Source organism: Molossus molossus, unplaced genomic scaffold (assembly GCF_014108415.1).
Source record: "Molossus molossus isolate mMolMol1 unplaced genomic scaffold, mMolMol1.p scaffold_m16_p_14, whole genome shotgun sequence".
NCBI classification, from domain to species: domain Eukaryota; kingdom Metazoa; phylum Chordata; class Mammalia; order Chiroptera; family Molossidae; genus Molossus; species Molossus molossus.
Window position 1 is genome coordinate 56,980,486 of NW_023425349.1, and position 26,761 is coordinate 57,007,246.

Below are 26,761 nucleotides of genomic sequence, written 5' to 3' on the forward strand. Positions count from 1 at the left end.
GATTTATAAGTTGGCTGCAGTGAGGATTTAATAAAGCCTGGTTATTATTATCATGTATGGGGATTTGAAATATGGGAATTATACTCTTAATCCCTTTAAATTCTATTTACAGACATTTAGTGGAGATTTACTTGGTATTTAAGTGCATTTTTCTAAAATTTTATGTGTATGTAAGTTGAAGGAACTGGCTAAATAGTAAAATGACAACTTTGTTCATTTACTATTCTAACAAGTTGTCATATAAATTTAGAGTTACTTTGTTACAGAAATGGTTTGTAAATTCTAAAATATTAAACGTAAAGTACATACCCTTGCTAAACCACTTTTTCTATAATATATGACACTGAATTGTTTATTTTCTTTCAAATATAGCTATTCATTTTTCTCCTTAAAAAAACACATTTTACTTTTTAGTGTCTTAGTAGAATTAAGAGAGGAACTCTAGTTTAAAAATACTTAAGTTTATTTGGTCCTAACTGAATTAAATAGTGTCCAATCTGATTGTTTGCAATTAATAGTTTAATATGACACAAAAATCTTTAAAAATGTACTAGAAAAGTCCCAAATTTTGTGACTCTTTGTATATCTGATATGAGATAATATCAGTAAAAATATTTTGGTCCATTTTATGTACCCGGTGTTAGGCATTGTGTACCCAGAGTTATTTTTAATTTTTTCTTTTGCTATTAAAATAATTTGCTTAATATTAAATAGTGAAAGAAAATTTGGATATAAGTTCTGGCGGGAAAAGTAGGTGACAGATCATAATTTATCAAATATAAATTTCAAAAATAGACATCTACTCTTACTAATGCAAGACATAGAGTTTAACTATCTTGTGAAAAAAAATTTAAAAAGAAATTTTTTTTTAATTGATTTTAGAGAGAAAGTAAGGGAGACGGAGAGAGAGAGAGAAACATCCATGAGAGAGAGCATTGATTGGCCACCTCCTGCATGCCCCCCACTGGGGATTGGGCTCACAACCTGGGCATGTGCTCTGACTGGGAATTGAACAGGCAACCTCTTGGTGCATGGGTCAACGCTCAACCATTGACTGAGCCACACCGGCCAGACGTGAAAAAATTTTTAAATTATTTATGTGTGGTGAAATGATAAACATTGTACTGGCATTTAAGTTATCAGCATTAAAAAAGCAATTAACATAGTTATGCCATTAATACAAAAGACAAAAATACTTTTTAGCATTAAAGTATTTATTAGCAGAAACTACAAAAATGCAAGGAATGCTTTCTTATACACAATTAAAAACCCAAACACTAATAATGATTTCTCATATTCTAATAATCAGTGGGGTGATGGAGGCATCAGTGCATGTGTCATTGAGAATTCATGTGATGAAATATAGTTAGCTTCATCTCAGCAGAAGACAGCCACCTCTTTTTTGGTACAGCCTACATAACAACACTTGTGAGATAATAAGGAAGGGACCTGTCGCTTTTTTAGGAAATGTTTAATTAAGCGTATGTTTTTTAATTCTGAAAGACTTTTGTTTTCTGCTTCACTTTGTCTATGGAGTCTATTTTTCTTAAATTCTTCAAAGTTAAGATTTATATCCTTTGATGTAGCTTGTTGTAGTAGCTCTTTCAATAACGGCTGCCTCTCAATCAGTGTTGTCTTCGGCTCCTGTGGCAAGGCAGGAATGAATTCCATCCTCATATTTAAGGTATCTGCATTTTTGGCAGTGGAAAATGGCATGATTTCTAAGTTAAAAAAAGAGGGGGAGGAGAAAAATATTCATATCAATGAACGTCAGGAAAACTAAAATTTTGCATAGACATAAAGGAAAGCATCACCTCAATAAAATTAAATATCAAGACAATCAGTAAGTATCCTGATAGCTAAATAATTTAGTTTGGCAGCTTAAAGTACTACAAATTTACCAAGGTTGTAGTGCTTTATTTCACTTGGACCATCTGTTACCTCTCCTTATGTCTCCTTAATGCTTTCATCAAAGCCCTTCAACTCTATCTGACATAGCTGAAGTCATCTTGGTCATTAATAACACTCAGTTTAATCACATATTGATTTTTCTTACCTGAGTAATTTTCTTCTATTTCTAAGTAACCTCTGAGTTATAATAACCAGTGAAGAGTATATGAATTCTTTTCAGCTATCAAATGTTCCGCAGTGGAAAATTACTGCTTCAAGATAAAGTTTAAAAAGCAGAATTTTCATCTGATCTCTTAGGGAGCTGATACCAGTCCTTGACACCCTCATACATCTACTAGTTAACAATTTCTCTTCCACAGAATATTTAATCCAAATTGTAGCTAAGCCACTTGTGATTTTAATTCCCCTACTGTTTTTGACAGCTAGCATTAAATAATTTAATTCTTAATCAGGCCCTTGTTCATACGTTAACCTTGTTTTCTTCTCAGCTCCTTTTGTTCTCACAAGTGTACTCATACGTTGCTGTTGTACTGTCTCTTTGTCAAGCAAGAAATAACTTCAGGGTCGTCAGGAGAATTTGAGTTTGTTTTGCAGAAGGAAAGAATGTCCTCAAGGTAGCTGAGACCAGCTGCTTATGCCCAGGAGTCTGATATGGAAAAGCATCATCTGTGACTAAAGAAACACAAACTTCTTTCTCAGTTCCCTGGAACTCTCCCTCCCCTACTCCCTAGCTGCATAAAAGCTCCCTAGTTTTGCTTTTAGGGAGAGATGGGTTTGAGCGAACTTGCTCTCCCATCCTCTCACCTCAGCCAAATTCACTAAACCTTTCTCTATCTCCAAGAACCAGTGTCTCATTGTTTTGGCTTACTAGCACATTAATACACAGACTTTTGGGAGGTGATTCTGCAACAAAATCAGTAGTTTAGCTGTGTTTGTCTGGAGGGCAAAATTCCTTTGACTTTTGGTCCCTTTCACTTTCTCCTGGAGGTGACGGGGCCCTTTTAAAGAAAATCTTCAATCCCTTCTCTCACAAATGATTTTCAAGACCCAGTTTAAAGCTGTGGGGTCCAGGAAGTATGGCTCAGTTTGTTGCACCAAGAGATCATCCCATGCACCAAGAGATTGCTGGTTCGATTCCTGGTCAGGAAACTTGCTCAGATTATAGGCTCTATCCCCTTGTAGGGGGCATGCAGGAGGCAGCCAGTCTTTGATGTCTCTCTCTCTCTCTCATCGATGTTTCTCTTTCTCTCTCTTCCTCTGTTTATAAAAAAGCAATAAAAACATATATTTTAAAAAAGGCAGTGGGAGGCTAGGCCATCCCCTTTGGTGAAGTTTACAAATAAAAATAAAATTAAAAGAAAGAGGAGGTTTTCAATGGCATGGGCCATGCCCCAGAGAAAGGAAGTCTTTATATCCAAGGCCCTGCATGTCTACCTCTCCAAGACCCTATGGGAGGTCTCTTGAGTTCTGCCTCAGACATGCTTGATAATGAGCTCATACCTCACTGTCTCCTGTCCTCTCAAGATGCTCTATCCAGTTGCTCCAGCCACCAGCACTCCCACTGTCCAGCCCACAGACCTTGGCTCTGGGATCTGGCTCCAGTTTGCCCGACCTCTTATGGGTCTTTGGGCAACCTTATCTCCTCTGTGGCTACCCCTTCTTCCCACAGAGTCACCCTGGCTTCCAGGATGTGAAGGACACCACATACCTCTCAGATGAGAGCGTCTGCTGGTCCCACAGCTTTCCCTCACTCTAGTGATATCCCTGATGAGACCCTTACTAGAAAAGCAAGTTATAAGGGAACAGCGCAAACTTTTAGGCATCAGTAGCTCTCACCTGCAGATGATCCAGATCTTGTCTTACGCTGCTCACTCATATCCTCTGCTTGCTGCTCCTTCATTTCTTCTGCCCACTGGTCCCTCGTATCCTCTGCCCAGGCATGAGTGCCACAGACATGGATGAAGAAACGGACTAATTCGAGGTTGCACTTAGTATAAACTTCCATTTCCTGGCTTTGGATCTCTCTGGGAAGTTGACTCAGTAGCAGCCAACTTCCTAGCAGGTGGAAAAAGAACAGGTGTGGCATCTTGGACCTAATCTCTCTTGCTCTGGGCATTTCAGCCTTTGTCTAGAGACGGCAGCTACTGCCACCTACCAGCCTCTGCCAGTGTGCCAATCCTGAACTTCAGGATGCTTTCCCTTGCTCCACCAAACTTTTATAGCCCTCCGGCTACCACTTAGACCTTGAGTCAATGATTCAAGCTCCACCCCTTTCCCCACCCTCCTCCTTTGAGTCCACCTCCTACCTCTTTCCCTCAGCTATATTTTATCCTTCTAATCTTTCCTCCATTTGCCCATCTTTCTGTTCTTGGTCCTCTTACAGGTGTATTTTTTTTCTTTTGTCCTCAAGCTGTTTTTGTATACTGATGTAAAGTTAGTCAGCATTTGAAGCCTTTCCTTTATTATAAAGCTGGCTGGCCATTACACTAAATTATATATCAACAAAAATAAAACAGACATTATTCATATTCTCACAACCTAGAGTTTTCCAGTATGAACATTTGCTGCATAACATTCTAAATGAGATTATAGTTGAATTAATTAGTATAATATGTGATGAATCAACCCATAAAAATATAATGAATGAAATGATAAATTGTTGACAAGAGAGAGGAAAAAAACTGATGAATTTTTATCTAAATTGCAGTAGAAATAATAAAATTCTCAATGCATCACATTAGGCTTTTACAATATCTTAAGTTTGCCATGTACTTTCTCCACTGACTTTCCTTCAACTCATCTGGGAGGTAGTTTGATAGTAACCCAGTTTCTTGAATATTTTAACTTGAGATTGTATTTTATGTCTCTAGAGACTAGAGAACACACACGCACACACACACACACACACACACACACACACACACACTCTGGAAAAGAAAAGGAAAAAAGTAGTGGAATCCCACAATTCCAGGAAGAAAATTTTGGTGGTACATGTTACAGTACAAAAAGCATATGTTTTTTGCTGTATTTGGTGAGGTCATTTTTTTCAATGATACAAGCCTTTTTATTTTAGTTTGTTAGAAACATCCCTGTATAACATGTTAGGTAAAAGAGGGTTTGGTAGAGAAAAACAATAGTTGGATATGGAAGTCATTAAACGTAAGACCTGGGAATCACGTGTAGCTCTTAAACCAGTTTCAAAATACTTGCTTCTTTCCAGGCACAGCAAAAATGTATCTGAAGATTTTCTTTTAACTATGTTTTTATTGATATATTTTTTTTATGTTTTATCCTCTCCCAAGGACATTTTTCCCATTTTTTTGTTCAGATAGAGTGGAAGGGAGAGCAAGGGAGGGAGGGAGACAGAGAGAGAGAGAGAGAGAGAGAGAGAGAGAGAGAGAGAAACATCAATGTGAAAGGGACACATTGAGTGGTTGCCACCCGCACAACCCAACCAGGGCCGGGGACAAACTGAAACCGAGGTACGTGCCCTTAGCGGGAACCAAACCCAGGTCTCTCTGGACCGCAGGCTGACACTCTAACAGCTGAGCCAAACCAGCCAGGGCTTGATATTTTATTTTAATAATTATTTTCTTTATTGATTCTAAAGAGAGAGGAAGGGAGAGGGAGAAAGAGAGAGAAACATCAATGAGAGAGAACATCGATTGGCCGCCTCCTGCATGCTCCCCACTGGGGATTTGGCCTACAACCTGGGCATGTGCCCTGACCAAGAATGAACTGGCGACCTCCTGATGCAAGGGGTCGACACTCAACCACTGAGCCATACCAGCCAGGCTTTTATTGATATTTTAGAGAGAGAGAGGAAGGGAGAGAGAGATAGAAACACTGAAATGAGAAACATTGATCAGCTGCCTCCTGCACGCCCCCTACTGAGGATCGAGTCCTCAACCCTGGGCATATGCCCTGACTGGAAATTGAACTGGGACCTCTCAGGCCATGGGACAATGCGCAATTCACTGAGCCACACTAGGTGGGCTGATGATTTTCTTTTTTAATATGATATACATTATTATGTAAAATAATTTTATATATACATGTAGTTAGAATCTTTCTTTTGTCCACATTTCAAACTTAAACATTTAGTTGTGAAATCTTCCCTTGGTATACTCTTGAAATACAAAATTACAAAGATTATATAGTTTTTCTAATGGACTTGGAGTCAGTATAATATATAACTATTAAATTACATATTGCTTCAAAAAAAGTACAGTAGGAAAAGATATCAGGGCAACCAGTAATTTTTACACAGCCTTCTCTTTAGAGGTTTTAAAAATAAAGGATCTTTTCAAAATTTCAAGAAGAATCACTAATAAAAATAAGCAGTGGGTTTGGTAGGCAAAAAAGTAAAAAATAGTACCCCTGGCTGGTTTGGCTCAGCCGTTAGAGCGTCGGCCTGCGGTCCAGAGAGACCCGGGTTCATTTCCCACTAAGGGTACGTACCTTGGTTGCAGTTTGTCCTCAGCCCTGGTTGGGTCGTGCGGGTGGCAGCCACTTGATGTGTACCTTTCACATCGATGTTTCTCTCTTTCTCTTCCTCTCTCCGCCTCCCATTCTATCTGAACAAAAAAATGGAAAAAATGTCCTCAGGTGAGAATAAAAAAAAAGTAAGTTAACAAGAAGCAAGGAATGTGTATCTTAGGATCATAGTATTTAAAATATTACATACACTGGCTTATTTCTCTTTTGCTGTACCTAGTATGTGTGATCGTAGTGAGCAGGGTTGTAGGAACGCCATACCTGATACCATCTCCTCCATAGCCACCTCACCCCCAATTTGTATGATTTAGGCGCCTACCAGTAGGGATATGTGTGATCAAAAGTTATAACCTGTTGAGAAGTGTTTGATATGGCCGGGCTGGTGTGGCTCACTGGTTGAGTATTGACCCATGTACCAGGAGGTCGCCAGTTTGATTACCGGTCAGAGCACATACCCAGGTGGTAGGCCAAATCCCCAGTGGAGGGCATGCAGGAGGCGGCCAGTTGATGTTCTCTCTCATCAGTGTTTTTATCTCTCTCTTCCTTTTCCTTCCTCTCCCTCTAAAGTCAATAAAAAAAAAAAATTTAAAAAGAAGTGTTTGATGATTTCCCTGTGCATTCAGATTATTCTCAGGTGACTTACTCCCCCCACTTAAGTCCACTGAATTAAGTTCTAGAGAAATTTATACTGGAAGTCCTGGAGCACAAAGTTCTTTGCCACTCTCTGATTATCAGGATAGGCCAGGGAGATTGAGGAGCAAGAATTTGGTGAAAGATTTTGTGAATCCCGAAAAATTGATAAAATTAAAATTCCCAAGTATACCAGTCTTTAGCATAAATGGGTTATGCAATACTTTAAATGTCTTGTAAAGAGCTAATGTCAGTAATATAAGGTATGCTAATTAATATGGTATAAAACAAATGTGTATTATGGAAAAGGAAATATGTTTCATAACTTATCTAAGATTTAAGCCAATTTTTCTTTTTGAAATCCTCATCTGAGAATATTTTTCCATTTATCTTCAGATAGAGTTGGGGTGGGGGGAGAAAGAGACAAACATCAATTTGAGAGAGACACATCAACTGGGTGCCTCCCACACAACTCGACCAGGACCGGGGAATGATCAGAAACCGAGGTACATAGCCTTGACCAGAATTGAACCCACAACTCTTTGGTCCGGAGGCCGGTGCTTTAACTGCTGAGTCAAACTGGCCAGGGCATAGCCAATTTTTTTAAAAATTAAATTTATTGGGGTGACATTAGCTAATGACATTATATAAGTTTCAAGTGTACAGTTCTATAATACATCATCTATATGTTGTACTGTGTGCCTACCACCCAAAATCTAATCTCCCTCTCACCATATTTGACCCCCTTCATCTTTTTTATTCTCCCTGCATTCCCCTTCCTCTCTAATAACTACCCTTCTATTGTCTGTGTCTATGAGTTTGTTCATTTTTTGCTTTCTATTTTATGTCCCACATATGAGTGAAATCACGTGGTTTTTATCCTTTTCTGTCTGACTTATTTCGCCTTAGCATTGATACTCTCAAGATCCATCCATGGTGTTGTACTGATAGTATTTCATCTTTTCTTATTCCAGCCAATGTTTTAAAGATATATTTTTATTGATTTTTAGAGAGAGAGTAAGGGAGAGGGAGAGAGAGAAACATCAATGAGAGAGAAACATCAACATATGCTTCCCACACACCCTCTACCGGGAAGTGAGCCTGAAACCCTGGCATGTACCTTGACCAGGAATCGAACCAGCGACCTCTTGGTGCATGGGTTGGTGCTCAACCACTGAGCCACATAGGCCAGGCTAGCCAGTGTTTTATATAAACCCATTAATTATTTTATGTTAACTTTGTAACCAAGGTACACATGAAAAATTAGTACAAAGATGTTCAGTCGTGGATATAGAACCTGAACAATCATACTTTATTCCTTCTTGCTTGACTTTTATCATTAACCTTTTATTTTGCAAGGATATCAAATGCCACCTATAATCTGCATATATTTGAGGAGATTAACAAGTTATGTTTATATTTACTTGCACCTGGCTCAATATACCAACTTTGAAACATCTCAGAATAATTATTACTAAGTGTTCTCAAACAATTCTCAAGCACTTATTAGCATGCCAGAATGACATGTTAAAGCTTTAGAAAAACATATAATTCGGTTGATTTTCAAGAGGTATTATTTCATAGCAGCAAGTTTGAACAGAATTGTAAATTGCCCTTCTCATAAAATGAAGTTTAATTCTCCATTTTTTTGATAGGTGTGATGGGCTACATTTTTTTTTTAAGTAAGGGGGTGTTGACCTTAAATAAATTGCCATGTATTCCTCCAGCAAAATAGGTTTATTTGGGAACAACAAATAATTGTGATTCAGGACATGCAGTCTAATGGCACACCACACACATTGCCATGAATGAATTCCAGAGAAACAAAGGAGAGGAAGACTTTGAAGGGGCTGTTGTAAACAAAGAGTCCATTGGAGAACACAAAGTTGGAAGGATTGTGACTTTTCAGTAGCTGAGTTATGGCAGTCTTTTTTTTTTTTTTTTTTTTAATCCTCACCTGAGGATATTTTTCCATTGATTTTCAGATAGAGTGGGAGAGAGGGAGGAAGATAGAGAAACATTGATGTAGACACATCGATTGGCTGCTTCCTACACGAATCTGAGGTACGTGCCCTTGACCGGGATCGAACCTATGATTCTTTGGTGCACAAACCAACACTCTCACTGCTGAGCCCAACCAGCCAGGGCATATGGCAGTCTTTCATTAGCTGAGCATTTACTGGGCAAGAAGAGATCTGTTCTTCTTCGGGCTAAGGTAGTAAAGTAACATCACTTCCTGTCAGAGATGTAAGATAGTCTCTTCCTGTTGGGGTCAGTATTGTGCTGGTAAGTGACTTTGTCTATGAGCATTCTCTCTTAGAGCCTCCTGACTCCATTTTAAATGAGGTTTTTGTTTATTAATTTTCACAGGGGATACCCATAAGAATTTGACAAAGAGAATCATTCTGGACTAAGCTGACTGGTGGAGAAGAACATTTGTTAAGTGTCTAGGGACAGTTGTGTACACTTGTATAATTATAAGTTCTCTTCATCTATGATTCAGTGGTTTCAAACATGATTTATTAACTTTAGATGAAGGTGTTTTTCTTGATATTTAATGTGCATAGAATATCTGCTCATTTCATCACAATGATGAAGAGAGCTCCTTCTCACTTGCTTCCAGAAATTGAGTGTTCTAGTTTCAATAATCAGCTGTTTTGAATGGCTAGACCACTTCCCTAAAAGGTACAATTTTTTCTGAATACCCTATTTTCCTGGTTTCAGGTTTTCTTGTCTACAGGCCCAGATACCTCACATTCTGGATTTTCCAGGATAGTCTTGATTTCAGTTTTATTCTTTTCAGTAAATACCATTTGTTTAATGCATAACTAAATGTTAGTTGAATTTATACCATTTTGTGAGTATGAAGTATCATCTAAGTGAACCAATGAAACATGGCCCCTTATTACATCACTTACTCTAGGTTTAGTTCTAAATAATATTAGGAAATATTGAGTACTTATTATCCGTCGAACACTTTATCTGCATTATCTCATTTTCATCCCTCTCAGCAGTACTCTGAACTGAGTAATGTTAGTATTACCAAACTACAATTAGTAAGAGTCTGTGGTGGGGCTCAAACAAAGACTTCAGATATCAAGTTCAGTGCCTTTTTTAATCACATAAAAGTTTCATGTCCTCTTAGTGCCTACTGAGCAGTCAACACTGAGCAATAACAAATTTGATTTTGAAAATTAAGTTTAATTTAGATTTTTATGGTAAACACATGCACATATATAACACAAGCCTTCATCCTTTGAGGATGAATGCCACATTTTATGATTTTTTATACACTTCAAGCAAATCAACAAGTTTAAGATACCAGTTCTAAAATCCTGCCCTAGTTAAGATCCCTGTGGAGAGATGTGGACTCTTCTTGTGTACACTTTGAAAATTTGAAGCTTGAGAAATAAGTTAATAAAAAGAATAGATCATTAAGAAAAATATCTATGACATTACTTTTAAATCATAGCAGGAATAATATTTTAATTAAGTGTATTGCAAAATACCAATCAAATATTGGTACTTAAACATACAAGACATGAACATTGCCAAAACAATTGAAAAGTGGCCTTTTTAAAATTCCAAAATGACTTTGAGGTTAATGTATTTCATACAACTCCAAACTAAGTAAATGAGAACCTGGAGCTCTAATGAAATAGTTTTAAAATTAAATAATTTATTTTAGAAAGTGTTGACTATTTTGAGTTTGACAGATCAAGTTTCTTCCTGGAATGTGTTTTAAAAATCCAGTACCTTTTTTTGCTCAGTATTTTGCTTTCAGTTGCCTTTTAATATGATTAATTAAAAACAGGTGAAATAGGAAGTCTTGGAACTTAATAGATAAAAGTGGAAATGTTACTATATAAGCTGAGTACCTTTTATTTTTATTAATTTAAATGTCTTTATTTGTTACTTTCCAAATATTTTGGTTAAACAAATATTTCTTGCAAATGTGTGTTCAAAATCCTTGCTTAGATATATAACTTTCCCTCTTTGCAATTATTAGGCAAATTAAGCTGAGTACCTTATAAATTAGCATTTTATGTTGCTAGCATCACCAGCAATCTTTCTTTTTTTTTTTTTTTTTTATCCTCACCCGAGGATATTTTTCCATTTTTTTGTACAGATAGAGTGGGAGGGAGAGAGAGGAAGGGAGAGAGAGAGAGAAACATCGACATGAAGGGACACATCGAGTGGCTGCCACCCGCACGACCAACCAGGGCCGGGGACAAACTGCAACCGAAGTACGTGCCCTTAGCGGGAACTGAACCCGGGTCTCTCCGGACCGCAGGCCGACGCTCTAACCGCTGAGCCAAACTGGCCAGGGCACAATCTTTCAAAAATCATCTGTTAATTTTGTGTAGTTGGGAAGGTAGCAAGTAATGGTTATTAATCACTCTTAGGAAAAAAATACACATTTCCAACAAAGATAGACTAGAGTCCACATGATCGAACTATAAATTCAAAGCAGTGGTTCTCAAGTAGGGATGATTTATGGATATCTTTGGTTGTCCAGCTGGGATAGAGGAGGGTTCTATTGGCATCTAGTAGTGGGTGAAGCCCAGGAATGCTGCTAAACATACTATAATGCAAAGTACAGCCCTCACCACAACGGATTATCTGGTCCCAAATGTGCCAAGGTTGAAGCAAGAGAATAGTTTCATTTATACTATTAAAGTTATACACTATTGGAATTATCCATGTAGTTACAAATGCCTACATGGTGATGCATTTAATAAATAAACTTATGAGGCTAATGGTATGGCATATTGAGTATAATAGTACATTTTGTTGAGTCCTAAAATATACTGCTTTTTAAGGCTGGTGTTTAGACTTAAGTTCTCAGTTGATTGGCAGAATATAAGATATTCAAATATTTCAAGAGCCAACACACTTCTCGAAAGTGTCTGCATCCATACAGAAACGGCAATGGCTTAGGACTCAATCCTCTTTTTTTGAGGAGGTGTTCCTTTGGTCACCAGGGTCTTTTTTAAAAAATTATAGTTGACACAACATTATATTAGTTTCAGGTGTACAGCATAGTGATTAGACATTTATATAATTTACAAAGTGATTCCCCCTGATAAGTCTAGTACCTACCTGGCACCCTACATAGTTATTACAATATTATTGACTATATTCCCTATGCTGTACTTTATATTCTCGTGACTGTTTTTATAACTTCCAATTTGTATATCTTAATCCCTTCCCCTTTCACACATGTCTCGATTCCCCTCCTATCTGGCAACCTCAAAATGTTCTCTGTATCTATGCGTTTGTTTATTTTTTAGATTCCATATATAAGTGAAATCATGTGGTACTTGTCTTTCTCTGTCTGACTTATTTCACTTAGCATAATACCCTCTAGTTTCATCCATGGTGTCACAAATGGCAAGATTGCATTCTTTTTGATAGCTGATTAATATTTCATTGTATAAATATATAAAATCTTCTCTATCCATTTATCTTTTGTTTGGAGCATTTAATTCATTTACATTTAAAGTAATTGTTGATAGGTATGTAGTTACTGCATTTTATTCATATTCTTTTTTTTTCCTTCCTCTTTTTAAAGAAGTCCCTTTAACATTTCTTATAATACTGGTTTGGTGGTCATGAACTTCTTTAGCGTTCCCCCCCACCCAAGGAAGCTTTTTATCTATCCTTTGATTCTAAATGATAGTCCTTCTGGGTGATCTCAGTTGTAGGTCCTTGCTTTTCATCACTTTGAATATTACTTGCCAATCCCTTCTGCCCTGCAAAGTTTCTGTTGAGAAATCAGCTGACAGTGTTATGGGAGCTCACTTGTAAATAACTAACTGCTTTTTTCTTGCTGCTTTAGAGATTCTCTCTTTGCCTTAATCTTTGGCATTTTAATTATGATGTGTTTCTAATTATGATGTGGGCCTCTTTGGGTTCATCTTGTTTGGGACTCTCAGCGCTTCCTGGACTTGTATGTCTATTTTATTTGCCAGGTTAGAAAATTTTTCCATCATTATTTCTTCAAATAGATTTTCAGTTCTTATGATGCAGATATTGTTATGTTTGATGTTGTCCTGGACATCCCTTAAACTGTCCCCTTAAAATCTTTTTTTTTTTTTCTTTTTTTTTTTCTGATTGGATGTTTTCTGCTACCTTGTCTTCCAAATCACTGTTTCAACCCTCTGCTTCATCAAATCTGTTGATTTCCTCTAATGTATTAATTTTTTTTTTCTTTTTCTTTTTAGAGAGAAAGGAAGGGAGAGAAAGAGATAGAAACATCAATGTGAGAGAGAAACATTGATCGGCTGCCTCCTACATGCTCCCTACTGGGGATCGAGCCCACAACCTGGGCATGTGCCCTGATGGGGAATCGAACCAGGACCTCTCAGTCCATGGGACAACACTCAATCCACTGAGCCACACTGGCCAGGCCCTCTAATGTGTTCTTTATTGTGTTTTCATTTCTGACTGGTTCTTTTTTATGGTTATCTCTTTGTTCAAGTTCTCACTGAGTTCATCTACTCTTCCCCTAAGTTCATTGAGTAGCTTTACAACCAGTGTTTTGAACTCTGCATCTAGTAGATTGCTTGACTCCATTTCGTTTAGTTCTTTTTCTTGAGTTTTGTCCTATTCCTTTATTTGGGACATGTTTTTTTGTCTCCTCATTTTAGATGCCTCTCTGTTTGTTTCTCTGTATCAGGAAGATCTGCTACGTCTCCCAGTCTTGGCAGGGTGACCTTGTGTAGTAGGTATCATGTGGGGCCCAGTGGCACAGACATCATGATTACCTTTGCCAGGTACACCAGGGGTGTCCCTTTTATGGGTTGTGTGTACCCTCTTATTGTAGTTGAGTCTTGATTGCTGTTGGGAAGTCAGCAGGAGGGATAGACCGTTGGCTGATTGGCTGTGAGAACTGGCCTAGACTACATTAGAGGAGTTGTTATGCAAGGTCTGGCCCCACAGAGTGGGATTTTTTTTAGCAGGACTTTGGTGCCTGCCAAGTTCACTCTTTGGGTGTGGTTTATGGAGGTATTCAGGTGGTGCTCTGGTGTGGTCTGAAGCCAGCCACCAGGTGGGTTGGTTCTGGGAACTCTTGAGAGGGGCTTTGGTGCAGGCCAAAGTTAACTGCTGCCTGTGACATCTGGTCCAGGGTCTTTGATGCTAGGTTGCTTTGGCCTTGAAATCCTGCTCTCTGCTCACTGGCATTGCCAGAATAACTCACTGGAGTACTTTTTTCCAATCAGCATGAATACTCTTTAGAGAAATCCTCTATATTCAAATTCTAAATAAAAGGGTATGGTGTATTAAATCAATACCATTAATATATAATTTAAAAATAAATTTTTTCAATACCTGATGAACATAGTTGCTAAAATTCAATAACATATTAGTAAAGCAGATCCAGCAATACATTAAAAAGATCAGACACTATGATCAAGTGGGATTTATTCTGGGGATGCATGGTTGGTACAATATCCACAAATCAATAAGCATGATACAGCACATAAATAAAATAAAGGATAAAAGTCACATGATCACCCTGGCCAGTTTGGCTCAGCAGTTAGAGCATCAGCCTGTGGACCAGAGAGTGCCAGGTTCGGTTCCCGCTAAGGGCACGTACCTCGGTTGCAGTTTGTCCCTGTCCCAGTTGGGGTTGTGTGGGTGGCAACCACTCAGTGTGTCTCTCTCCCATCGATGTTTTACACTCTCTTCCTCTCTCCCTCCCTCTCTATCTGAAGATAAATGCAAAAATGTCTTCGGGTGAGGATAAAAAAAAAGTCATATGGTTATATCAGTAGATGCAGAAAAGCATTTGATAAAATCTAGCACCCATTTATGATAAAAACTCTCAGAAAAGTGGAAATAGAGGGAACATACCTCAGCATAATAAAGACCATATATGACAAACCCACAGCCAGCATCATACTCAACCACAAAAACTAAAAGCTTTTCCCTTAAGATTGGGAGAAAGCTAGGGATGTCCACTTTCACCACTCTTATTCAACATAGTACTAGAAGTCCCAGCCACAGCAATCAGACAAGAAGAAGAAATAAAAGGCATCCAAATTAAAAAGTAAAAGTAAAACTGTCACTATTTGCAGATGACAAGATACTGTATATAGAGAACCCTAAAGATTCAACCAAAAACTACTAGAACTGATAAATGAATTCAGTAAAGTAGCAGGATACAAAATAAATATCCAAAATGCAGTTGCACTTTTATATACCAATCATGAACTATCAGAAAAGGAAACTAAGAAAAACAGTCCCATTTACAGTTGCTTCAAAAAGAATAAAATACCTACAAATAAATTTTAAAAAATGTTTTTATCTATTGATTTTAGAGAGAGAGAGGAAGAGAGAGATAGAAACATCAATAAGAGAGCACATCAATGGGCCGCCTCCTGCATGCCTCCCACTGGAGATCTGGCCCACAACCTGAGCATATGCCCTGACCGAGAATCACACTGGTGACCTCTTGGTGCATGGGTCGACATTCAACCACTGAGCCACACTGGCCAGGCACTTAGGAATAAATTTAACCAAGGATGCAAAAAACCTGTACTCAGAAAATTATAAGACACTGAAGAAAGAAATTGAAGATTATATAAATAAGTGGAAGAATATACTGTGTTCATGGATAAGAAGAATTAACATCATTCAAATGTCCGTACTACCAACAGCAATCAAGAGATTCAGTGTAATTCCTATCAACATACCAATGGCATATATCACAGAACTAGAACAAATATTCCAAAAAAATATACATGGAACCACAAAAGACCCCAAAGAATCACAGCAATCTTGAGAAAGAAGAACAAAGTTTGGAGGTATCATGCTGCCTGATAATCAAACTATACTACAAGGCCATAGTAATAAAAACAGCAAGGTACTGGCATAAAAAAAGACATATAGATCAAAGGAACAGAATAGAGAGTCCAGAAATAAACCCACAACTTTATGCTCAATTAGTATTTGACAGAGGAGTTAAGAACATACAGTGGGGTAAAGACAGTCTATTCAATAAATGGTATTGGGAAAATTGGACAGATACATGCAAAAAAATGAAACTAGACCAAATCCTTACACCATACACAAGAACGAACTCAAAATAGATGAAAGACTTAAATGTAATACTTAAAACCATAAAAATCATTGAAGAAAAACATAGGCAGTAAAACCTCAGACATTGCTCCTAGCAGTACTTTTTCTGATATATCTCCTCAGGCAAAGGAAACAAACAAACAAAAATAAACAAATGGGACTACATCAAACTAAAAAGTTTTTTCACAGCAAAAGAAACTATAAACAAAATGAAGAGACAACCCACTGAATGGGAGAACGTATTTGCCAAGATACATTTGATAAGGGGTTAATTTCCAAAATTTATAAAGAACTTATACAACTCAACGCCCAAAAAACAAACAATCCAATTAAAAAATGGGCAAAGGATCTGAATAGACACTTCTCCAAAGAGGATGTACAGATGGCCAATAGACAGAAGAAAAGATACTCAATGTCACCAATCAGAGAAATGCAAATTAAAACCACAATGAGATATCACCACACTTGTCAGAATGGTTATCATTAATAAAATAAATGTTGGCAAGGATGTGGAGAAAGGGAAACCTTCTTCCACTGTTGGTAGGAATGCTAATTGGTGCAGCCACTGTGGAAAACAGTATGGAGTTGCCTCAAAAAATTAAAATTGGAACTGCCTTATGACCTAGCAATTCTACTTCTGGAACTATATCCAAAGAAACTTAAAACACTAATTCAAAAGAACATATGCACCCTTATGTTCATTGCAGCTTTATTTACAACAGCCAAGATTTGGAAGCAGCCCAAGTGTCCATTGGTAGATAGAGGAGTGAATAAAAATGTGTGGTACATTTACACAACAGAGAACTACTCAGCCATAAAAAAAAAAAAAGAAACTCTTACCTTTTGCAACAGCATGGATGGATCTAGAGCATGGATACTAAGTGAAATAAGCCAGTCAGTGAAATGACAGTTGCCATATGATTTCACTTATATGTGGAATCTAATGAACAAAATAAACAAACAAACAAAATAAAAGCAGACTCATAGATACAGAAAACAGACTGGCAGTTTTCAGAGGAAAAGGTTTGGGAGGGGCTGGGTGAAAAAAGTAAAGGGATTAAAAAGAAAGAACTCATAGACACAGATAACATTATGGGGATTATAAGAGAAAAAAGGGTGGTGCGGGGAGGTAGAAAAGGATAAAGAGTGTAATTGGTGATGGAAATAGACAACTTTGGATGGTGAACACACTATACAATATACAGATGATGTATTATAGAATTGTACACTTGAAACCTATATAATTGTATTAACCAGTGTCACCCCATTAAATTCAATGGAAATTAAAAATAAGGGTTACTTGAACACATACAAAAATTAATTTTGTTTCAAAATTCTATATATATGTATTAGATGACAAATATTAAAATTCAGTTCTTTCCCCTTCTCCTTCTAGATAATTTCTTGCTAAATCCATGAATTGGGACAGAACAAAAAAGGTATCCATGGTGGCTAAAGAAGGATGAGTTCCAGCAAATGAGGGAGCACAACATAGAATATAGGAAAAGAACCAACACAGGAGTAAGAAGAAAGGAACCCTCACCATGGTGGTGAAGGGAGAACTCAGGTTGAGAGCTTCATATCAGTTGTAGAAGGAAAACAATACAGGTGAGAGCAGGTAAGAAGCCTTTACATTTTTTCCAAGAAGGTATTGATAGAATACCTGATGTGAATGGATGTCTTTGGAGGATATTTAAAAACCAATAAAGAGTTTGAGGTTAAAGAAGTGATATTGATCATTAAACACATAAAACAACAATAAGATTCACTAATTCCAGAGAAATCAGGAAATTGAACAAAAAAGGGAAAGCAATTATTTTTTACTATATGACACAGTTGTGAGAAATGTTTACATCATCATTATAATGTAAACAATGAATATTGATCCAGCCAATATGATCACATAACAATATTGAAAGGATGGGGAAATGGATGCATGTGTGTGTTTTTGTGGTGGGGACAGAGCGTTAAGAGACCTAATTCTTTATGATATTTTTGGTATATCAAGAAATAATAAACAAAGAGCTGGTTTTTCGAAAAGATTAAAAAGATTGGTGGACCCTTAACAGACTCACCAAGAAACAAAGAGAGAGAACCCAAATACACAAAATCAGAAATAAAAGAGGAGAAGTACCAACTGACATCACAGAAATACAAAAGATCATTAACACTACTATGAACAATTATATGGCAACAAATTTGACAATCTAAGCGAAATGGACAAATTTCTAGAAACACATAGTTTCCCAAAACTGGACCAGAAAGAGATAGAAAACTCAAACAGACCAGTAACAACATAAGAAATTGAAGATGTACTCAAGACTGTCCCAGCAAACAAAAGCCCAGGCCCGGATGGCTTCATGGGGGAGTTTTACCGAACATTCAAAGAAGAACTAACACCCATTCTCCTCAAACTATTTCAAAAAATTCAAGAAGAAGGAAGACTTCCAAACTCATTTTATGAAGCAAGCATAATTCTAATTCCAAAACCAGAAAAAGACACTACAAAGAAAGAAAACTACAGGCCAATATCCCTGATGAACATAGACGCCAAAATCCTGAACAAAATACTAGCAAATTGGATCCAGCAATACACCAAAAAAATTATCTACCATGACCAAGTGGGATTCATCCCAGGGATGCAAGGCTGGTACAATATTCGCAAATCAATAAACGTGATACACCACATAAATAAAATGAAGAATAAAAACCACATGATCATATCAATAGATGCTGAAAAAGCCTTCAACAAAATCCAGCATCCATTTCTGATAAAAACGCTCAGCAATGTGGGAATAGAGGGATCATATCTCAACATAATAAAGACCATATATGAAAGACCTAGAGCCAACATCATACTCAATGGGCAAAAACTAAAAGCATTTCCCTTAAGAACAGGAACAAGGCAAGGATGCCCACTTTCACTACTCTTATTTAACATAGTACTGGAAGTCTTAGCCACAGCAATCAGACAGGAAGAAAAAATAAAAGGGATCCAAATTGGAAAGGAGGAAGTGAAACTGTCATTATTTGCAGATGACATGATACTATATGTAGAAAACCCCAAAGACTCCATCAAAAATTTACTAGACTTAATAAATGAATTTGGCAAAGTAGCAGGATACAAAATTAACATCAAGAAATCAATGGTATTCTTATACACCAATGACGAACTCACAGAAAGAGAAACTAAGAAAACAATCCCATTTACTATTGCAGCAAAAAATTAAGATACCTAGGAATAAACTTAACCAAAGAAATAAAGGACCTATTCTCAGAAAACTACAGGTCATTGAAAAAAGAAATAGAGGAAGATATAAAAAAGTGGAAGCACATACCTTGTTCATGGATTGGAAGAATTAACATCATTAAAATGTCCATGTTACCCAAAGCAATGTATAGATTCAATGCAATCCCCATCAAAATACCAACGGCATACTTCACAGAATTAGAACAAGTATTTCAAAAGTTCATATGGAACCAAAAAAGACCTCGAATAGCCACAGCAATCTTGAAAAAGAAGAATAAAGTTGTAGGGATCACATTACCAGATTTCAGGTTATACTACAAAGCCACTGTAATCAAAACAGCCTGGTACTGGCACAAGAACAGGCATATAGACCAGTGGAACAGAACAGAGAACCCAGAAATGGACCCAAGGCAATATGCTCAATTAATATTTGACAAAGGTGGCAAGAGCATACAGTGGAGTAAGGACAGCCTCTTTAATAAATGGTGTTGGGAAAATTGGACAGCTACATGCAGAAAAATAAAACTAGACCATCAACTTATACCCTACACAAGAATAAGCTCAAAATGGATAAAAGACTTAAATGTGACTCATGAATCCATAAAAATCCTAGAAGAAACTGTAGGCAACAAAATTTCAGACATCCTATGCAGCAGAATTTTCACTTATACATCACCTAAAGCAACAGAAACAAAGGAAAAATGAACACATGGGACTACATCAAACTCAAAAGCTTCTGCACAGCGAAAGATACAATCATCAAAACGGAAAGGCTACCCACTGTATGGGAGAGCATAATTGCCAATATATCAGATAAGGGGTTAATTTCCAATACATATAGAGTGCTCATACAACTCCACAAAAGGAAGACAAAGAACCCGATTAAAAAATGGGCAGAGGAACTAAATAGACCCCTCCCCAAACAGGACATACAAATGGCCAAGAGACATATGAAGAAATGCTCAACATCACTAATCATCAGAGAGATGCAAGTTAAAACAACAATGAGGTATCACCTCACACCTGTCAAAATGGCCGCCATCAACAAATCATCAAACAACAAGTGTTGGCGAGGGTGTGGAGAAAAGGGGACTCTAGTCCACTGGTGGTGGGAATGCAGACTGGTGCAGCCACTATGGAAAACAATATGGTGTTACCTCAAAAAATTAAAAATTGAACTTCCATTTGACCCAGTGATCCCACTTCTAGGAATATACCCTAAGAAGCGTGAAACACCAATCAGAAAAATATATGTACCTCCTATTTGTAGCAGCGCTGTTTACAATAGCTAAGATCTGGAAACAGCCCTAGTGTCCATCAGTAGACGAATGGATAAAAAAGCAGTGGTACATATACACAATGGAGTACTATGCAGCTGTAAGAAAGAAAGATCTCTTATCCTTTAAGACGACATAGAGGGACCTGGAAAGTATCATCCTAAGTGAAACAAACCAAACAGACAAAGACAAGTATCATGTGATCTCACTTATTTGTGGAATATAATGAACATAAGAGTCTGAGGAATGGGGTAGTCCCAGAGACATGGAAGTGGGGTACAGACTGGCAACCCCCAGAAGAGGGGGTGGTGGGGGAGAGATAAACCACAGAACTTATATGCATGTATGCATGAACAATGGACACGGACAACAAAGCTGGGGACAGGGCAGGGAGGGAAGGGGAGGGGGGGGAATCAGTGGGGGCAAAAGGAGAAACATCTGTAACAAAAATTAATAAAAAAAAAAAGAAATAATATTAATTTTTTTGAAACAATAAGAAGTAATTAGACTTCTGGTCAAGATGGTGGCGTAGGTAATTGTGGTATTTGCCTCCTCCCGCAACCACATCAAAATTACAACTAAACTAAAGCACAACCATTATTCAGAACTGCCTGAAATCAAGCTGAATGGAAGTCCTACAACTACAAAATTTAAAAAGCAGCCACATCAAGACTGTTAGGAGGGGCAGAGGCAGAGATGGGCTGGTCCCACACCCACGTGTGGTAGATAAAAATCAGGAGGGGCACCACAGCTGTGTAGGTCCTCCCTGAGAAGTCCTTAGCTCAGGGTTCCAGTGCCAGGAAGAAAAGTCCCCATAATTTCTGGCTATAAAAACCAGCAGTGCCCTGGCCAGTTTGGCTCAGCGGTTAGAGCGTCGGCCTGAGGTCTGGAGAGACCCGGGTTCGGTTCCCGCTAAGGGCACGTACTTCGGTTGCAGTTTGTCCCTGGCCCTGGTTGGTCGTGCGGATGGCAGCCACTCGATGTGTCCCTTCACGTCGATGTTTCTCACTCTCTCTCCCTTCCTCTCTCTCCCTCTCACTCTGTGCAAAAAATGGAAAAATATCCTCAGGTGAGGATAAAAAAAAAAAAAAAAACAGCAGTAACTGAGGCTGAGGGAGGCTGAGATTCTGGAGTCCCAGGCAGCTCCTCTTAAAGGGCCCTGGCATGGACTTACTTGGACTTGCTCCCTCTAAGTTCAGAGGGGAGGCAGCTTGGGGGGCGCCAGAGACATATAGGGAAGAACTGAGCTGTCTGGCCTTGGGATAAGGGCTGGAGAAACAGTTTTCTCTCAGTCATGAGGTCAGAAGCCTCTGTTCCTTTGGTGAGCCCTTCCCTAGGGCAACAGACGCCTGCCATATCTGGGACTCCAACAACCTGGCTTACACTGTTTACCCTGCCCTGGTGATTTCCTGAGGCCCTGTCCCACCCAACTTTCAGGCCCACCCAAGCTGCTTCCAAAGGCTTTACCATAGGATTGGTCTGTCTTGGATCCTGCTTCAGTTTCCTAAAATCTCTCAAACAAGCAGCATCTGGTCTCAGCCATCCCCATATCTCTTGTTAAGTGGCCTCATGCCTGGCACTAGAAGCAGCCAGCCTTGGCTCACAGCTTGGCTTTTCCAGGGCACCTCTAAGCCCAGCATAAGAAGCAGCAGCCATCTGCAGATCACTTTGTAGCTTATGCTGGGTGGCCCTGGGTAGAACACAGGCAGAGGCTGACCTTGCCCCAGAACCAGCACACCCAGTGGAAAGCTTCAGACCACATCAAAGCACCATCACCTAACCACCTCCACAAGTGACACACTTAATGAGCGGCACAGTAGGTACCAGAGCCCTGATGAAGTAAGTCTTGCTCTGTGTGGTTGGTTGGCCCTTACACAGATGATCCTCCAAGGTAGTCAGAGGCCAGTGGTCAGTGGGCATAGCCAGTCCTTGCTGCTGATCAGCCTGAGTAAATCCCTCCCATTGATGTGTCAACAGCAATCAAGACTCAGTTACCATAGAAGGGTATAGAGTCCACACTAGGGATGCCCCTTGAGGGCCCAGCTGGGGTGATCAGGGAGGCTGTGCTACTGGATCCTACAGGACACCTACAACAATAGGCCACACTATGAAGCCTAGGAGACATAGCAACTTTACCTAATACATAGAAACAATTACAGGGAAGCAGCCAAAATGAGGAGACAAAGAAATATGTCCCAAATGAAAGAAAAGAACAAAACTCCAGGAAAAGAACAAAACAAAATGGAGATGAGCAATCAATCAGATTCAGAGTTCAAAACACTGGTTATAAGGTTGCTCAAGGAACTTAGTGACACATTCAAGGAACTTAGTGAGACCTTCAAGGAACTTAAGGAGAACTCCAAGGAACTTAGTGAGAACATCAATAACTTAAAAAGGACCAGTCAGAAATGAAGGATGCACTAACTGAAATAAAGAATAATTTACCAGGAATCAATAGTAGAGTGGGTAAAGCCAAGAAGCAAACCATCAATTTGGAACATAAGGAAGCACAAAACACCTAATCAGAACAGCAAAAAGAAAAAAAGAATACAAAAAAATGAAGATAGTATAAGGAGCCTCTGGGACAACTTCAAGCATGCTAACATTTGCATCATAGGGGTACCAGATGGAGAAGAGAGAGAGCAAGAAATTTAAAACCTATTTGAAATAATAATGACAGAAAACTTCCCTAACTTAGTGAAGGAAACAGACACACAAGTCCAGGAAGCACAGAGAATCCCAAACAAGGTGAACCCTAAGAGGTCCACACCAAGACACATCATCATCAAAATGCCAAAGGTTAAATACAAAGAGAGAATCTTAAAAGCAGCAAGAGAAAAGCAGTTTGTTACCTACAAAGGAGTTCCCATAAGACTGTCAGCTGATTTCTCAAAAGAAACTTTGCAGGCCAGAAAGGAGTGGGAAGAGATATTCAGCATAATGAAAAGCAAAGACCTACAACCAAGATTACTCTATCCTGCAAAGCTATTATTTAGAATCGATGGACATATCAAGAGTTTCCCATACAAGAGAAAGCTAAAGGAGTTCATCACCACCAAACCAGTATTATATGAAATGTTAAAGGGTCTTCTTGAAGAAGAACAAAAATACGAACAATAAAATGGCAATTAATACATGTCTATCAATAATTGAATCTACAAACAAAATGAACAAGCAGAACAGAAACAGACTCATAGATACAGAGAACTTTTTGTTGCTTGCCAGATGGGCGGGGCCTGGAGGGATGGGTGAAAAAGATGAAGGGATTAAGAAGTACAAATTGGTGGTTAGACTGATGAACCTCAAAGGGAAGGGGGGAGGCACGGTGGAATGAGATAAACCAAAGAACTTCTATGCATATAGGTACTGTATAACTAATGGACACCAACAATAGCGTGGGGAAGGTAGGAGGGCGGTGGGATTGGGGAGAAGGGAGTCAATGTGGAAAAAAAGAGGGGACATCTGTAATACACTTAACAATAAAGATAAGTAAAAAAAAAAGAAGTAATTACACCGATTCACTTACTACATTTCAGGAACTTTTCTAAGGGTCTTATTCTTTTAGGCTCATTAGATACTTAGAAGATATCCATAATTTGATATTACCATTATTTATGTTCCATAGATGAGAAAACTGAGACACAGACATCATACTCCAGCTACATCTCTTTATTAGGAGTCCAGATTGTACAGAATTACATGTGGGCAAAATCTTTTCAGATTTGTACCCTTACTGGTAGAAAGTATGGAAGCAAGAGCATGTGTGAAGAAATGACATAGACAAAACCATAAAATCAATTAGCCACAAAGACTGGAGAATGGAGATACAATGTTTGCACAATTATCACCTTTGAATTAGAGAATGAAATACCAAAAAAAAGCAATAAAAGCCCTGGCCAGTTTGACTCAACAGCGTGAGCGTCGGCCCACAGACCAGAGAGTCCTGAGTTCGGTTTCTGCTAAGGGCATATATCTCAGTTGCAGTTTGTCCCCGGCCCAGTTGGAGTTGTGCAGGTGGCAACCACTCGATGTGTCTCTCTCACATCGATGTTTCTCTCTCCTTTTCTCCCTCCTGCTGTACCTGAAAGATAAATGCAGAAATGTCCTCGGGTGAGGATTAAAAAAAAAAAAAAAAGCAGTAAGATTCTTCATATATGAAAAAAAAAGTAATTACACCAGAATGTTACTTAGAGATGTAAAGTTAAAGTAACAATATTGGTAACTAAAATATGAGTTGCTTTCAACTACTTATTAGCCCTTACTATTTCAGTTTGAGCTGATCTGACTTCCACTTTCTAAACACTTGCATTTCTTTCTTTTATCCTCACCCGAGGACATTTTTCCATTTTTTTGTTCAGTTAGAGTGGGAGGGAGAGAGAAGAAGAGAGAGAGAGAGAAACATCGACATGAAAGGGACACATCAAGTGGCTCCCACCCGCATGACCCAACCAGGGCTGGGGACAAACTGCAACTGAGGTACGTGCCCTTAGCGGGAACCAAACCTGGGTTTCTACATGCCAACGCTCTAACCACTGAGCCAAACCGTCCAGGGCAACACTTGCATTTCTTGACTGAGTTTTTTTCTGGTTTCCAGAGCCCACTTTGCCTGAACACTCTTAGTCCTGGGAAAATTTCACTCCTTGGGTGGGATAACTCAGGTGGGGATAGGGGATGTTTTAAACCATTTCCCAGAATGCTTCAGGAGGATTAAGCTCCAGTTGTCCACAAAGGTCACTTTCTGGGTCAGACTTCATTTACTAGCTTTCTTCTGTGTCATATATTACTTCTGCAGTTCCCCATCAGTGTTTCTGGGATTAGATCCCAAATCAATGATTCACTCAAGTCATTGGTGCAAAATCTGCTTCAGGGAAATTCTACACTGAGATAGCTAAAAGAGATAAACATGAATATCTGTGGGGGAAAGGAGATGGGAGGGAGAACAGAATGTCTTAACTATAACCCATGAGCCTGTTTGAACTTTTCCTTTTCCTGTAACCTCCTATTCTAGTAGGAAATTGATGTTTCTGCTTGAATTGCTAAGAATAATTATGAAAGTCAATAGCTGAACAAAACCCTTTTCCTGTCTAGTTAGACTTTCCGGCTATTTCAGAGGTGGCAGGATTGTCCTTCGCCTTCAGTCCTTACAAGGAAACTGAGTGGGAGGTCAGTCTAGCTTCCCATGTTTCTCATGGCTGTTGAATTCAGAGAAGTAACTATCTAGGGGCACAAATTGTATTCCCCAGTTGTCTTTTTGTTATTGCTAGTTTGAAATAGGTAGTATTAGTTGGACTCCTTTCAAAATTCTTAGTTCCTGGAAGATGAAAAGAAAAGCATACCTGAGGCCAAATCTTCTCTAGACTATTTTAAGATGTAAAATTGTTGAGTATTTCAGAATCCATGTTGGGTTTTTCTGTAATGTGAGTGCTCTCTCTCCCTCTTCTTTTTCAAAATCACTTTGGTGGATAGAGTTGGTACTACCTTCTACTTGAGGCAGATCTTCATCAGCAGAAAATTAATGGTGTGGGAATGTTGAGAAGAGAAGGAAAAACATGTATTTCTCAAAGCCCAATCATATTATCCTGACATCCTGATAGCTTTTCACAGACCTTCCTTATCACATTTCAATTGATCAAAATCCATGTAATTTCACATAACCTTCAACAGCTGTTTCCTTATAGTTTTTTGAAACCCTCACCAAGCTAGAATCCCAGATTGCCAGTCTTCCCTAGGACATGAATTCATGAGACACATGGTAAACCCTGTTCTCCCTCCTAATACCAAGTGAAATGTCAAAACCAGCTCAGGCTCAGGGTTTGCCTGTCCCTCATGTTCAGGCAGAGCAGAATCATCCACAGAGTGCTACTGACCACAGGTGAAGTCCTCCAAGAGAAAGAATAAACTGAGGTTAGCAATCTACCATTCCACCCTATGACACTTGTGGACTGAGAAACTGTAAACCAGAAATGTTATCTAAACCTCAGACTCAGTGACCACTGAGTATCAGTGGGATATAGGTTTCCAGTTGCTTTTATCAGTGGTTATGATGCATTTGTGTTGCTCCAGCCACACTTCTTACTGCCATCCAAGTAGCCAGACACACAAGTTAGCA

The 26,761-nt window shown here is 38.6% G+C and overlaps 1 protein-coding gene across 1 annotated transcript in view; it reads right to left on the reverse strand.

Moving 5' to 3' along the window:
* Window positions 1-1,317: 1,317 nt before the first annotated feature.
* The window catches only part of LOC118629888 (prorelaxin-like), an 84,362-nt gene continuing 58,918 nt past the window's right edge, over window positions 1,318-26,761 (reverse strand). Inside the window, exon 2 of the mRNA XM_036261599.1 lies at window positions 1,318-1,721. Within this exon, the coding sequence (XP_036117492.1) occupies window positions 1,378-1,716 (339 nt within the window). The 5' untranslated portion in view covers window positions 1,717-1,721 and the 3' untranslated portion in view covers window positions 1,318-1,377. The remainder of the gene's footprint in view (window positions 1,722-26,761) is intronic.